Source organism: Vulpes lagopus, chromosome 5, assembly GCF_018345385.1.
Source record: "Vulpes lagopus strain Blue_001 chromosome 5, ASM1834538v1, whole genome shotgun sequence".
Taxonomy (NCBI): Eukaryota; Metazoa; Chordata; class Mammalia; order Carnivora; family Canidae; genus Vulpes; species Vulpes lagopus.
In genome coordinates, this window is record NC_054828.1 from 114035079 (window position 1) to 114051249 (window position 16171).

A 16171-nucleotide genomic window follows, 5' to 3' on the forward strand; every position below is an offset into this window, starting at 1 on the left:
ATAATCTGACATAAATTCTCAATAAATAGAGGAGGAAGAAACACTTTCCAAGTCATTTTATCTGGCCACTCTAATCTGATATAAAAACAAAAGAGGGGCCAGCCCCGGTGGCTCAGCGGTTTAGTGCCACCTTTAGCCCAGGGCCTGATCCTGGTGACCCGAGATTGAGTCCCACATCAGGCTCCCTGCATGGAACCTGCTTCTCCCTCTGCCTGTGCCTCTGCCTCTCTCTCTCTCTGTGTCTCTCATGAATAAATAAATATTTAAAAAATAAATAAAAACAGGGCAGCCCTGGTGGCGCAGCGGTTTAGCGCCGTCTGCAGCCAGGTGTGATCCTGGAGACCCAGGATCGAGTCCCACATTGGACTTCCTGTATGGAGCCTGCTTCTCCCTCTGCCTGTGTCTCTGCCCCTCTCTCCCTCTGTCTATGAATAAATAAAATCTTTAAAAATAAAATAAATAAATAAATAAATAAATAAATAAATAAATAACAACAAATGCCATTACAAGAAAATCAGTAACCAAATTCTCTCATGAACATGGATGAAAAAAATCTTTAACAAAATATTACCAAATTGAATCCAGCAATATATAAAAAGGATAATACCCCACGATCAAGTGAGATTTATCCTAGGAATCATTTATTTAATACATAAAAATCGGCCAATGTAATTTGCCGTATTAGTTTTAAAAAGTGAGTTGTAAGATCATTTCAAGAGGTACAGGGGCAGCCCTGGTGGCGCAGCGGTTTAGCACCGCCTGCAGCCCAGGGCATGATCCTGGAGACCTTGGATCGAGTCCCACGTCGGGCTCTCTGCATGGAGCCTGCTTCTCCCTCTGCCTGTGTCTCTGCCTCTCTCTCTCTCTCTCTGTGTCCCTATGAATAAATAAATAAAATCTTTAAAAAAAAAAAAGGTACAGAAAAAATATTTGACAATACACTCCCCATTTATGATAACATTTCTCAGTATATTAGAAGAAGCTTCTTCAATCTGATAAAGAACACCTACAAAAAACCTACAGCTAATATTATACTGAAAGGTTAAATTTTGGAGTATTCCCCTACCTAATAATTGAGAGCAAGACAAAAGTGTCCACTTTGACCACCTCTATTCAGAATTATACTGGAGATCTTAGTACAACAGGACAAGAATAAAAGGGCATAAATGTTGGAAAGGAAAAAGTAAAGCTGTTCTAACAACTACTGAGATTTAGCTACAGAAGGTTGTTGTTCAGGAAGAGCATTAAATCTGGAAGAAAGAAGAAGACAAAAGGAGGAAGGATCTGAGGCTGAAACAACAGACTATGTAAGCATGAACTGGGTCAGGCACACCCAGTGTGTGTCAGGGGGCTGTTTCAACCTCTCTGAGGGCCCTGGGCCTGGAGGTTTGTGTGGCCAGAGCCCAGAGAACAATACTTGGAGTGAAATTAGGCTGAACAGGCAGGCCAGATCTCTCAGAACCATCTTCTATAAACATAGTGTATTACTTTTAGAAATGTGTACCAACTTCATAGAGAAATACAGTAATGACAGCTTCCAACGGAGAGTCTTGCTTTGTTTCTCCTCCAAAAACTAATGTATTCCTTTGGGTTTGTTTAGACCTCAAGATTATTTCCTTGAGAATCGAGTATTAGTCACACGTCTGACTCCCAATGTTAGAATTCTAAAGTTTAGTGAAAAGCAACAGAAAGGAATGGGGGATGTCAGTGAAAAAGAAAAGCTACATTTAATTAGTTATACCTTACACCTGTCCTCAATCAGTCACAACTGTTAAGTTATTTTAGAAATTAAAATTTGTAGAATTAAATATGTTGAGATAGTATTGTGGTTGACTTTTTTAAAGAAGTGTGTATTTAATGCCATTATATAGTCTTACTGACTTTACATTGTGCTTTTAAAATATTGTAAATAAAAGCTCCAAAGCCATTTGACCCTGAGAAGGAGGTCACAGTTCTTTCCTGCAAACAAGATAAGTCTATTTACACCTGATAGTTTCTGATACCAATTTTCTAATTCGTGTGAAAATGATCATTGTTAGAATGGTCTTAAGACGAAATACTGATATGGTCCCTTTCATCTTCAGTTTGTTTTCCAAAGTGTAGTTATCTTATTAAATATTGGGCCTCTCAGGAAGGATTCTTCTTGACTAGATTTCTGTTAAACAGAAGACTACTAATCCGCTAATCTCTTGCTGATACAAATGCTTTGCATAAAGTGGGTGTAGTGCTCAAAAGAATTTATTTATAGCCTGCCAGATAGGCTTTGTATTGATTTTTTTTTTTTTCCAAAAACCTTCTTTCACAAAAAAAGACCATTAAATTACTTTAGCAGCCAGCATTGCACCCTGTGGTGTGCCTCAGTAGCAGAGCTATCCCATCGCTTTAGGTGACAACATGGCCACTGAAACCTCTTCAGACTGACCCTTGAACAAATAAATTCAAGTTTGCTTAGATGAGCCAGGAGAGCTAATTTGTTTTCCTGGAGTGCCTGAATGCCTTTAAAAACAAAACAAAACAAAATTACAGCATGTGGTAAATCATAGTAATAACAGCAAAGTTTTAAAATTTCATCACCAACATCAGCAACATTAGATGTAATCCAAGGAGGGTTTTTCGTTTTTCAGTTTTTTTTCTTTATGAAAAATGTTGAAATTCATTATGGAAAACTTGGAAGAAATGTGAAGGGAAGGGGAACCTAACATATTTCCGAGAAGATTTTTTTCAGATAGCTCAGCCCAGCCTTTGCAGCCTTATCACTTCTCCTGCTCCAAGCATGCACCATTCTAGAAATGTCCTTATGGCTTCTTACAAGTAAAGATCAGCAGTATCCATGTGGTGTTTTGCACACATTTAATGACTCAAAGCTCCTGTAAAATAGTAATTGTCAAATGTGGATACATGCTATAATCATGTGTGAAGCATTTAAAAAATAAAGAGCTCCTTGGCTTTGCTTCCAACCTACTAAATCAGAACTCTCTGTGGCTTAGAGTCCATTATTTTTATTTAAAAAGGAAAAACAAGGGATGCCTGGGTGGCTCAGCGGTTGGGCACCTGTCTTCGGCTCAGGTCATAATCTTGGGATCCGAGATCAAGTCCCACATCGGGCTCCCTGCATGGAGCCTGCTTCTCCCTCTGCCTGTATCTCTGCCTCTCTTTCTCTCTGTGTGTCTCTCATTAATAAATAAATAAAATCTTTAAAAAAAAAAAGGAAAAACAAAACTTTGAGTATTCTGATTTACATCTAGATAGGGACCCACTACCCTAAAAATCATTAGGTTTTTGAGAGAGATTAATAATCCATAGCCCTCCAGTTAGTCTAAGTGAGATACGAAGAAAGCCTAGCTGGTATCAGGTACATCTCTTTGGAACTCATCCTGTCAAGTTCATACAAATGGGAAGCCTCTCGTCCTTTTTTTTTTAGGAGGTTTTAGAAATGTGTACTACAAGGTTACAGTTTTCTTACTGCATTGGCTTTCCTTGGTTTTGTATCATTTGCCCAGTTTTATCCGAAGGAGTTTGTTTCTTATGCTATATTTTTCAGATGTATCTCCATCTCATTAAAGATGATGGAGCTCTGTGAGATTACCTAAACCTAAGAGAATGCTCATGTAACAGAGGAGATGATCCTCTTCACATCTCTTGCGGTAAATATTCCTATTTTACAGCCAAGAAAATATTACTCAGTGTTTGCATGGTGAGTAGATAGCAAAACCTAGGATTCCTCACTAGCCTATCTACTTCCATTCTGTCCCCACTACAGTAAATTCTCCATGTAGGAGTCTAAACAGAGTTTGTTCATTTTTTATAAATTTTTTATTATAGAATGGTTTTAGATTTACAGAAAAATTGCAAAGCTACTACAGAGTTTCCATACAACTCATGCTCCATTTCTCCTATTATTAACATCTTATATTAGCATGGCATGCTTATTGCGATTAATGAGCCAATATTGATGCATTATTATTAACTAAAGTCTATACTTTATTCAGACTTTGTTAGTTTTTATCTAATGTCCCTTATCTGTTCCAGAATTCCAACCAGGATGGCACATTACATTTAGTTGTCATGTCTCTTAGGCTCCTCTAGGCTATTAGTTTTTCTAACTCTCCTTTTTTTATGACCTTGACAGTTTTCAGGAGTACTAGTCAAATACATTGTAGAATGTTTCTTAATTGATATTAGTCTGGGGATCCCTGGGTGGCGCAGCGGTTTGGCGCCTGCCTTTAGCCCAGGGCGCGATCCTGGAGACCCGGGATCGAATCCCACGTCGGGCTCCCAGTGCATGGAGCCTGCTTCTCCCTCTGCCTGTGTCTCTGCCTCTCTCTGTGTGTGTGACTATCATAAATAATAAATAAAAAAAATTAAAAAAAAAAGATATTAGTCTGATGTTTTTCTCACAGACTCAAGTTATGACTTTTGATACGATTGTATCAAGGGTACATGGTACCAACATCATTTATCACTGTTGATGTTGACCTTAATCACTTGGCTAAGGTAGTGTTTGTCAGGTTTCTCCAACATAAAGTTACTCTTCTCTCTCTTTCCACACTGTCTTCTTTGGAAAAAAGTCACTACAGACAGCCTATACTAAAGGATTTAGAGTTTAGCTTCACCTCCTTGAAGGCAGAATATATACCTACATTATTTGGAATTGATTCCATATTTCCTAATTTAGAATCCTACAGTGGCTTCATACTACATTCAGAATGAAATGGAAACTCCTCTCCAATGCTAAAAGGCCCTTGGTGATCGGGACCCCAGGGTCATCTCCTAGAGTCAGCTACCATTTCAGCAGAGTCCACTCTATTCCATCAATACTGACCCGAACACACCCAGATGGAGCAGCTGCAGGCCCTGGCTTTGGCCTAGCATGCCCCTCTCTCAGCACTTGGTTTGCTTCCCCACTTGACTCTCTGAGAGCCTTTTCATAATCACATCATTCAGAAAGTCTTCTGTCTCAGTTTATTCTATTTCATTACCCTATATTTTGTCATTAGATTTATCACTACTGATGGTCTGTACTTCTGTCTTTGGTTTCTTATCTTTCTCTGCCAGCATAATGTAAGCTTCATAAGGGTGGGACTGTATCTTACTCACTCATGCATCCTACTTCCTTGAATAGTATCTAGCACATAGTAGGTACGTACAAAATATTTGTCAAGTAAACAAATGAACTAGTTATTTTTTAAAGAAATCATCCTTAGGTCTCTTGTGGTTGAAGTATTCTGAACTAATAATTCTTTCTGAACTAATAATTACCTTTCTGTCTTTTTTCTCTTCAGTATCCTAGAGGCATTTTAGGAAGAGGGCATATCCCTGGCCTTTTTTTTTTTTTTTTTTAAAGAAGCACTATGGAGTTTTAAATAGTAAATAAACAAAATCCCAAGTTTCTCTGTTATTTAATGTACACTTGACTGTGTTTAAAATTTGATTGGATGAAATAAGCCATCTTCAGCATTCACCACTGGGTGCTCTCCCTGTGGTCCAGGTGAACTGCTGCCTCAGGGTATAAATCTTCCTCCCACACTGCTTTGTACTCAAGTAACAATACTTCCTGGTGCCAAAGAATCTCGCCTGGTTAAGAATTGCTGCTGATAATAAGTCTTGATTCCTATATTCCTCTCCTCTTTGAAAGAAGCCTCAACCCTGCAGTACTCAAAACTGAAAAGATTCTTTAGAAATTTCCAGTGAAGGAACACCTGGGTGGCTCCATCCATTGCATATCTGCCCTTGGCTCAGGATTCGAGAGTCCTGGGACTGAGTCCTACATGGGGCTCCCTGCTCAATGGGGAGTCTGCTTCTCCCTCTGCTGCTCCCCCTGCTTATGCTGTCTCACTCACAAATAAATAAATAAAATATTTTAAAAACAAAAAATAAATTTCCAGTGAAATGCTGTGAGGTTTTTGTTTGCCATCATGAAGCCAATTCCTTTTATTTTTTTATTTTTTTTTTTTTGCCAATTCCTTTTAGAGCACATTTCCCCATCCATAATTTTCCCTGATCCCACACTAGTAAGGAGCCATTTGTTTTAACTCCAGTTTTCAGGAATTGAAAATCTGTTATTTACAGCAGATTCAGTCTCAGGCAAGCCATTTTTCTGAGGTTCAGCTCTGATTCTCACAAGACTGTGGAATATAGAAAATTTGCTCAATTGGGCTGTTGGTCCACTCTAGAGAAAGAAACATCACCTTTTTTTTTCTTTTAAGAAAAAATATTTGGTAAAAACACCTCCCACCCACATTTGCTATGCTTTTGTGACCCTTTTTATTTAGGAAATGCCACATGAAAATAATTACTTATTGCATCTTTAAGCTGTAGACAGGAAACAAGGTTTCTGCTTCATGATTGGTCATGTTTTAGGTTGAACCAAGTGTATGCAGAGTGAAGCGTAGCTATTGCAGAGCCTTCATTTTGAGCTTCTATTCTGGTTAATGAAAAAAAGAGAAACATCGCCTATGCATCTTTTTTCCTAGTTTGTGGTGATTGGCTTCCATGTTCTTAAAGGAGGTGACAAGGGTCAGAAATGTCAGTGGATATGCAAATCAAAACCACAAATTATTTTGACAGAGAAGATATGCAAATGGCAATAAGCACATGAAAGCGTGCTCCATATATTAGTCATAGGGAAAATGCAAGTTGAATTCATAATGAAATACCACTTCACACCCACTAGGATAACTATGATCAAAAAGATGTACCATAACAAGTGTTGGCAAAGATATGGAAAAAAAAATGGAACTTTTATACATTGCTAGTGAGCACGTAAAATGGTGCAGCCACTTAGGAAAATAATTTAACAGTTCCTCAAAAGGCAGTTGCTAGGAAAGGTAATTCCATTCCTAGATATATACTCAAGAGAAATGAAAACCTATCTGTGCACAAAAATGTGTCCACAGATGTTGATAACAATATTATTCAGAATAGCCAAAACTGGTAGGAACTCAAATGTCCATCAACTGTTGAATGCATAAACAAAATGTGGTATATCCATGTAACCGAATATTATTCAGCCACAAAAAAGAATGAAGTGTTGATACATGGCTGCAACACAGATGAACCCTGAAAACATTTTGCTAAGTGAAAGAAGCCAGACGTAAAAGATCACATATTATAAGTTTCTATTTATATGATTTATCCAGAATAGGCAAATCCATACACGTAAAAAATAGGTTAGCAGTCCTCAGGGTATGGGTGTAGAGGGAATGGGGAATGACTGCTATTGGGTATGGGGTTTCTTTTGGGGATAATGAAAATGTTCTGGAATTAGATAGCCATGATAATCTCACAATCTTGTAAATATACTAAAAACCACTGAATTGGACACTAATGGATTTTGTAGTATGTATATTATATCTCAATTTGTTTTAAAAAAAAACCCAACAGTTAGGAGGTGCATGGGTGGTACAGTTGTCTAGGTGTCCAGCTTTTGGTTTTGGCTTAGATCATGATCTAAAGGTCCTGGGATTGAGCCCCACGTTAGGCTCTGCACTCAGCACAGAGTCTACTTGGGATTCTTTCTGTCCCTCTGCTCCTCCCCCCACTCGTATGTGTGTGCTCTCTCTCTCTTTCTCAATAAATAATAAAAAATATTTTTTTAAAAACCCACAATTATTATCTCACACACACTAGAATCTGGTTAAAACAAAAGACAATGACAAGTGTGACAATGTGGAAAAATCACACTGACACTCATAGGAGGTATTCTAAAATGGTACAGCTACTTTGGAAAATAGTTGGACAGTTCCTCAAAATAGTAAATACAGGGTTTCCATATAACTCAGGAATTCCACTCCTAGGTAATTACCCAAGAGAAATAAAAATATATTAACACAAAGACTTGTAAATGAAAATTTGCAGCAACTTCATTTGTAACAGTCAAAAACTAGAAACAGTGGAATACTATTCAACAATAAAAGGAAGGAACACCTGATTCATGGAGCAATAGTGACAAACCTCAGAAACATGCTTAGTGGAAGCCAGAAACCAAAGACTACATATTGTATGAGTCCGTATATCTGAAGCTTCTAGAGAAAGCAAAACTATAGATAGAAAGCAGATCAGTGGTTGCCTGTGGTTGAGGATGAGAGTAGCAATTGACGACAAACCAGCATGAGGGAATTGTTTTGTGGTGATGGAAAATGTTCTAAAACTAGACTGTGGTGATTGGTTGCACAACTGTTTAAATCTTTTAAGACTCCATGAATGGTATATTTAAAAAGGGTGAATTTAGGGCAGTCCGAGGGCTCAGCAGTTTAGCACCGCCTTCAGCCCAGGGCCTGATCCTGAGACCCAGGATCGAGTCCCATGTCAGGCTCCCTGCATGGAGCCTGCTTCTCCCTCTGCCTGTGTCTCTACCTCTCTCTCTCTCTCTGTCTCTCATGAATAAATAAATAAAATCTTTAAAAATAATTAATTTAAAAAATGGGTGAATTTTATGGTATGTAAATTATACCTCAAAAATGCACTTTAAAAAAATCAGTCTAGGACTCAGGATATCGTTTAATCACATACACATAAAACAAAAAGAAATTAAAAAACTTTCTTTCTCCTCACTGTAGACCCGTCCTCCTGCTGATTTGAGTTTTAACTTTGATGCCAACAAACAACAAAGACAGCTTATTGCAGAACTGGAAAACAAAAACAGGTAAGAATGCAGAGGTCAAGACAGCTTCTGAAGTCCAAGATCATCATGTAAGTATCTGATTCTCATTTTCCTTGCAGATTAGCTGGCTTTTGACCATAAAGGAAGATCCCACCTGAGTTAATATAGGCCAGACTAACCCGTGGGAATGCCCCTACTCTAATTTGTATATCTCTGCACGCTGACCATTCCGGGGCCCACAGCCCTGCTCCTGTGCCCTCAGGTGGATTCTTTCCCCCAGTGCCTTCTCCCACCTGCCAGTTCCCCTCTCATGATTCCCTTTTCCACTCCAACCCCCTTTTGTTCTATCTGGTCATCTTTTCCCAGCCCATTGTGCTGTGTGTGACTCTCTGGTCTCTCACAATAAAGCCATCTAAAGGCACGGAGACCAGACAGCCCACCAGTATGCCCTGAAAGGCAGAAACCAGGACAAGGAGATTGGATGTAACGTAACAGGCACAGGAAGAGGAAATGGCAGCTGTCATCACTGAGGAGCTCAAGAGAAAGAAGGAAGACAAAGACTCTGGGCACGTTAGCATATAGGACCCACATTAGGAAGTTGCAGGGAGTTCTTTTTTCCTTTCCCTAGAAAGGATCAGAGCATTCTGGTGATGGGTTTCCTTTTGTGGAGATTTTTCAACTTCTTGAGAAGAATATTTATATGGCTTGTTCTACCACAAAGGATTGTTTCATTGAGGAAATATGAAGGGGAACAGTGTTAAGAAGGTGGCTCTTTCACATCTGGGTCGTTTGGAAGCAGTCAGAACAGGATTGGTAGAGGCCACTGTACTAGAGTTAGAAGTCCTGACAGGAAAGGGTGAGCTGTGCAGCCATCTCTCTTTCATCTGTCCTCTCTAGGGAGATCCTGCAAGAGATTCAGCGTCTTCGCCTGGAGCATGAGCAGGCTTCCCAGCCCACCCCCGAGAAGGCACAACAGAACCCCACGTTGTTGGCAGAGCTGCGGCTGCTGAGGTAAGTAGGGATACTGCACCACTGGCCACAAATGGTAATCTACTATGGTAGGAATTTATGTGTCAGGAAACCAAACTAGTGGGATAGAAGCTGTTCATCACTATAACTAGTTGTGTTAGAACAAATGCATTCCACTCATTCTGTTACCACTTCAGGTGTTCAGATTCTATTATTAATGACCCTGAGAACTTTAGCCATCATTCCAGAACCAGGTCAACACCAGTCTCCAGTTCCACGACAACAGAGCAGCATGTATACTTTTGTGATTGCTATAAGAAAACCACTGTTCTACAATCAATTTTCCTATTTTGTTCATTAGCCTAACTTTAAAGACTCTTGGCAGGAATAATGCTCTTCTGTCCTAGTAGTATGTTCTCCTGGCGCCTCATAGAGCAGGACTCTGTTGACGGAGAGCTTGCTACCTGTGCACATCCTCAGACACAAAACCAAGGGGGAATCCCTTGCACCATGGTCATGGAACCTTCCCACTTCAACATAAATATAAACTGTCTCAGGGCTGGGAGACTAAAGGGCATGGGATCTGAATAAGGGTGTAGAGAGCAGCTTCAGCTCCCGCTCAGATGCTATTTTGGAGGGAATGGAGAAATCTTCAGAAGAGCATAACATGAAAGTGATTGGATCAAAGCTATTAGGGTATTATTTCCTATCAGTCTTAGAAAGATGTGTGTGTACTCTTTGGTAAGTGAAGAAGACATTTTGGACACTAAGTTAGTGACTTGATTTTCATAGACCTCTAAATGTCCAGAGAGTGGGTTTTTCTGTGTAGGTTGTAACATTTGACATGCCACACTTGATTTTTAATGTGCTCTCATCTGGGATTCTGCATAGCTGAATATCCTTTTTTAATTCTTCCTTTGGCTTAGGTCATTTAGCTTCCCAACCATGATTTCTTTTCCTGAAGAATAGAGATTATTGTTTTTTTATAACTATCTTTCTGTCTAGATTTATATCATCAATAAATAAGTCATAAAGAATTTAAGCTGTGCAGATGAAAATCATTAGAGATACAGAGATTTCCATTCTTCAGAAAAATCGTTTTAGTTTCTATATTTAATTGGGATTGAGGATTTGGTTGCTATGTGGTCCTCTGTTGCATGCCTGGGATGTTAGCAGGTTGGTGCTGCAATAGGAAGTCTGGGAGAGCATTTGGTGCTGACTCAAGCCCAGTGTAACTCTAAACTCTCAGCATAAGATACAACTATTCCCTTTCCCCACCCCAGCTCTGGCACAAGTAACTATTTTGTATCTAGCAAAGCAAAAATGATTATACTCCTGTCTTAACTGTTACTGGAAGTGGGATTGCTGAAAGTCCTTAATTAAGCTGGAGGTGTCTGAAAAATATCATAGATTTAGTAGGCAAAGGGCTGAGTCAGGGGGTGTCATGTAGGCAGCAAGAGCAGATTTTAACCAAATCCAAGGAGGTCTAACACTTAAGAAATCAGGAAGTATCTAATCTCAAAAGCAGCTTCCATTATCACTGAAGAAAGAGGGACTGTTTCATAAGTGTGCAGCATCAATTGGTTATGCATACAGACAAAACATACTGGCTCTCTGCTTCATACTACATACAGAAAACACCACTAGATGGATTAAACATGAAGACAAAACTTTAAAACTTTAGAAGAAAATGTAGGGAATGTCTCTTTTTTTTTTTTTAAGATTTTATTTATTTACTTGAGGGAGAGAAAGCAGGAGTGGGGGGTGGGGCCAGGAACAGGGAGAGGGAGAAGCAGACTCCCTGCTGAGCAGGGAGCCCGACCTGGGGCTCCATCCCAAGACCCTGGGATTATGACCTGAGCCGAAGGCAGGAGCTTAACCGACTGAGCCACCCAGGTGCCCCAGGAATTTCTTTAGGATTTTGGAATAGAAAATAATTTCTCAGAATACTAACCATGAAAGAAGTTGGTAAATTTATCTATATTCATATTAAGGCCTTTTGTTTATCAAAAGACAAATAAAGGGCAAGATTCATTTCTAGGTATCTGATGTCTTTATGGTTTTGATTGATCTATCTATCTAATCTATCTATCTATCCAGGAACTGCCAATCCCAGCTGGTATAATAAAAGAAGATAGAGAATTTCATTCTTAGGATTAGTGGTTATGGGAACGCCTGGGTGGCCCAGTGGTTGAGCGCCTCCCTTCTGCCAGAGTGTGATCCTGAAGTCCTAGGATCAAGTCCCACGTTGGGCTCCCTGCGTGGAGCCTGCTTCTCCCTCTGCCTGTGTCTCTGCCTCTCTCTGTGTCTCTCATGAATAAATGAATAAAATCTTAAAAAAAAAAAAGGATTAGTGGTTATGAATCCTGACCACCAGGGCCATCTTCCCCCTTGATTATTATTTTTAATGGTATATTCATTATAATAACGTATATGACAACCATGCAAGATATGAAGCATAATGGTAAAATGAACATGCGTGAACTCGTGTCCTACTCATACGTGGTTAAAATCATGTCATGTGTAAGTGCCCCTGGTCCCATTTCCTTGCTTCTACCTTCCCCACAGAGCTCACCTCTATCCAGAATTTGGTTTATCATTCCTTACTTTTTAAACAGTATGATCAAATATATGATACATATATTAAAGTGTTTATTTTTCCTTTTTGAGTATTATAGAAATATTATATGTGTATAGTGAAGCCTTTTCCCCCCTCAGTATTATATTTCAGGATCCTAACATGTTGTTTGTAGCTAAAGTTCATTCATTTTCACCACATATTATAATTATTTGTGTTTTTTAAACTTTCTTTTTTTTATTATTTTATTTATTTATTTATTCATGAGAGACACAGAGAGAGAGGCAGAGACACAGGCAGAGGGAGAAGCCGGCTCCATGCAAGGAGCCATGCAAGGAGCCTGATGTGGGACTCGATCCCAGGTCCCCAGGATCACACCCTGGGCTGCAGGCGGCACTAAACCGCTGCGCCACCGGGGCTGCCCAATTATTTGGTTATGCTTAGCACAGAGAAAGAGTTCAGAGAACAAAGGCTTTCTAGAAAATTGAATGAGTCAGTTTTTCTTTATTGCATTTATAGCTGTGCTGAAAATTTAGGGAGTATGAAGACTAAAAAACTGATTCCATCTTAAAAATTTATAATACCGTTTTGGGAATAAATTTAAAATAATTTTCTAGTCAGTTAACTAATATTGTATAGTGTTAGTAAGTAGTATGGGCCCTATGTTGTAAGAAATCTAAGTGGGTGGGTGCCTACCGGCTCATTCAGTTAAGCATCCAATTCTTGATCTCGGATCAGGTCTTGATCTCATGGTTGTGAGTTCAAGCCCCACATTAGGCTCCAAGCTGGGTATGGAAAAAATAATTTTAAAAAGGTGGGGTACCTGGGTAGCTCAGTTGGTTTAAGCATCTGCCTTCAGCTCAGGTCATGATCTCAGGGTCCTGGAATCAAGACCCAAGTCAGGCTCCCTGCTCAGCAGGGAGTCTGCTTCTCTTTCTTCCTCTTCTCCCCTCCCCTGCTCATTCTCTCTGCTTCTCTCTCTCTCTCTCTCTCTCTCAAATAAAAAGATAAAATCTTTTAAAAAGGAAGCTACATGTATATATATATAAGCTATAAGCTTATATTCATATATATACTACAAGCAATTAGACCCATGGAGGTAGTGGAATTTGAGCTAGACCATGAAAGGTAGGGATGATGATGTGGATGGAGTCTGGGATAAAACACTGAGAAGTGGAGTTGGGGTTCAGCATGATCCCCCAAATAACTATGATACATTTCAGAGAAGGGAAGGAGTCTTGGAGCTAAGAATTTATTTCAGGCATCCATTGCATTAATTTTTCAAGTGCCAGTGATAAGACATAAAAGTAGTTGAATAATTGAGACCAGATTCTAGAGAGCCTTAAGTGATAGGTGATTGGAAATCCTTGAAGGATTTCAAACAATGATTGTGTTAACTTCACTAGATGTTAACTGATATTCTCTTAATAATTCCGTACACGCAAAAACTCATCATCCCCTGACCTCAAGGATTTTGCATCATGGTAGGAATGACAGCAATGCAAGGTAAAATAAATTAAGTGCCACAGAGAAGCACCAGTTGCTCTGGTGATTAATTGAGCAGGATCTGATACCTACTGAAGTAATTAGGAGCAGCTTCCTGGGAAGAGTGACGTTTGGGTTGGATGCTAAAGAGTAAATGTAAGAAATGGGGGAATGACTGTGAGCGGTGAAATGATAGGGTCTGTTTAGGGAAAAGGGAACCATCAGCTAGACATCCAGACATGGAAGGGAATAGAAGGTAGGGATGGGAATGCAGGTGGGGTCTGGAGCAGCTCTCCCTGATAGAAATATAATGTGAGTCACATATATAATTAAAACTTAAAAAAAAAAAAAAAAACTTTTCTAACAACCACAATGAGAAACTAAAAGGAAATGGATGCCATGAATTTTAAAACTATCTTTTCCTTAATCTGATTTTTCTAAAATATTACGATTTCAACATGTAATCCACATTTTTAAAAAATTAAGATATTTTACTTTTTTTTTTTACACTAAGGTTTTGAAATCCAGTGCATCTTGATTCAGAATAGCCATGTTTCAAGTATTTATTAGTCACATATGGCTAGTGCTTACTCGAGTGGACAGTCGAGGCATGGATTGTGTGAGGCGAGAGTGTTAGTGATGCTAGAAATTCTCCTACTGAGAGTATTACAGAGGATGGTGAAATAAACAGTTTTTCTTTGAGTAGCATTGTAAAGTTCACAGAACACTTTCATACCTATTATTTTATTTGATCCTCAAAATACTGTTGTTGTTGTTTGTAGTCAGTCCCATTATAGCAAAGAGAAAATTGAGGATCTTACACAGTAAGTGACTCATCCAGGGTTGTAGTATTTAGTAAGTGGTGGGCCTTAAGTCTCTTGATTTTTATTCCCTTTCACCATAACAGTTGAAATCAGAATTAATCAAGATAAGAGACTATTGCATGTGTGAGATGGGGCACACTTGGATAAAGTGAGAGACAGGAGAAAAGAAAGACACCTACATTTCTGAGAAAGAATCATCTGAATTGAGTGACTGAGTATAGGGTATAAGAAGAAACGTGTCAGAGAGGACCGAGGTTTTCAGCCATGACAACTGGAAGAAATCAGGAAAGAGAACCATTTTCAGATTAAAGTCTTAAGTTTGGTTTTGGACATAGCGAGTGCTAGAATTGACATGAAATCTGTCCTCAGGAAAAAGTGAATTCTCATAGACACAGAGTCACCCTGATGTCAGTCACTCTCTTGAGGTTGGCATCTGGTGCTAGAAGCAATAGCAACTGAACCCTATTGTCCCCGAGCAGTTATCATACACTTTGTCCACTATCAATTTAAATTTGGACTAGTTTTATATATCTTTCTAGATGAGGCATTTGATTTCCTGAGGAATTTTTAAAAATCACTTCAATAATAATAATAATAGTACTTCTTTCTCTATATTGCCTTATCTATATTGTGTGTTTTCTAAAACATTTAAATATACCATTCTTAGAACAGGAAAGAGGAGTGAGCAAAACAAATATTATCACCACCTTCTACATAATATATCAGGGGTTAAATGACTTGCTCAGCAGAGTCAGGCCTACAACCCACTTCACCTACACTTGGACCCTTTTTTGAAGGTCGCTTTATCCTCAGAGTTTCCTTTCTGATGGGCCTTTCCTCTTGGACAGGCAGAGGAAAGATGAGCTGGAGCAGAGAATGTCGGCGCTACAGGAGAGCAGGCGCGAGCTGATGGTTCAGCTGGAAGGGCTGATGAAGCTGCTGAAGGTATGAGAACCCTGGCCTGCTCCCTGCCTCCCAGCCTCCCCACCTGCCCGCACCTCAGCTGCTGAGCTACCCTTCACTTCCAGCTCAGCTGCTGCCTCCCCTGTGGTGCCAGAACAGGATGCAGCTAAAGGCTGAAATGTTGCCGCCCATAGAGTTTAGCCATGATCCAGAAAGTCATCTAAATTAATGTGCAGCCTAATTATAAAAAATGAGTAACTGGAACTAGAGTCATGTCCTTGAATCATTGCTTTTATGAACAAATATAAAGATTTGTAAACAGGATAGTAACTGTGAATATTTCTCAGCTGTTTAAAGCTTCTCTTAAGATTTCAAATATTCCACACCAATACTTAACAATGATTAAGTGTCCAATTTAGTAAGTATTGCAGCAGCAAACCAAGCTGATCAGACTAATTCTAATTAATAACTTTATTAGGTGAAACAACATAGCACAATCTCTGTTCTAGGTTTGTTATATTGGGGCTTAAATAACTCTGGGATGATGCAGGTCTCACGATCTATTTTTGTTGAAGAATATGTTATGACCCCTATACCCCAGAGGAGAGAGAGGCACGCTTGGCATTTAAATGTCCTCACCTAGACAGTTTTACTGGCATTCAACAGAAATATTTACCCAGATACGGAGCAGCAATACCAGAGCACATCTGTTCTTGCTGTTAATTCCTGAGGTCTCTGTGTCTATGCTGTGAAGCCACTGTATTTTGTGGTACAACACAGAGTTAGCAGCCAGAGTGAAAATCACAAAGT

At 39.2% G+C, this 16171-nt stretch overlaps 1 protein-coding gene across 12 annotated transcripts in view; it reads left to right on the forward strand.

Annotated features, from left to right (window-relative positions):
- Positions 1–16171, forward strand: part of DTNB (dystrobrevin beta) — a 234984-nt gene that overhangs the window by 180935 nt on the left and 37878 nt on the right. For all 12 annotated transcript variants that reach the window (XM_041756399.1, XM_041756402.1, XM_041756393.1 and 9 more), the window contains 3 exons: positions 8559–8644; positions 9500–9613; positions 15307–15403. In XM_041756399.1, the coding sequence (XP_041612333.1) occupies positions 8559–8644; positions 9500–9613; positions 15307–15403 (297 nt within the window). The remainder of the gene's footprint in view (positions 1–8558; positions 8645–9499; positions 9614–15306; positions 15404–16171) is intronic.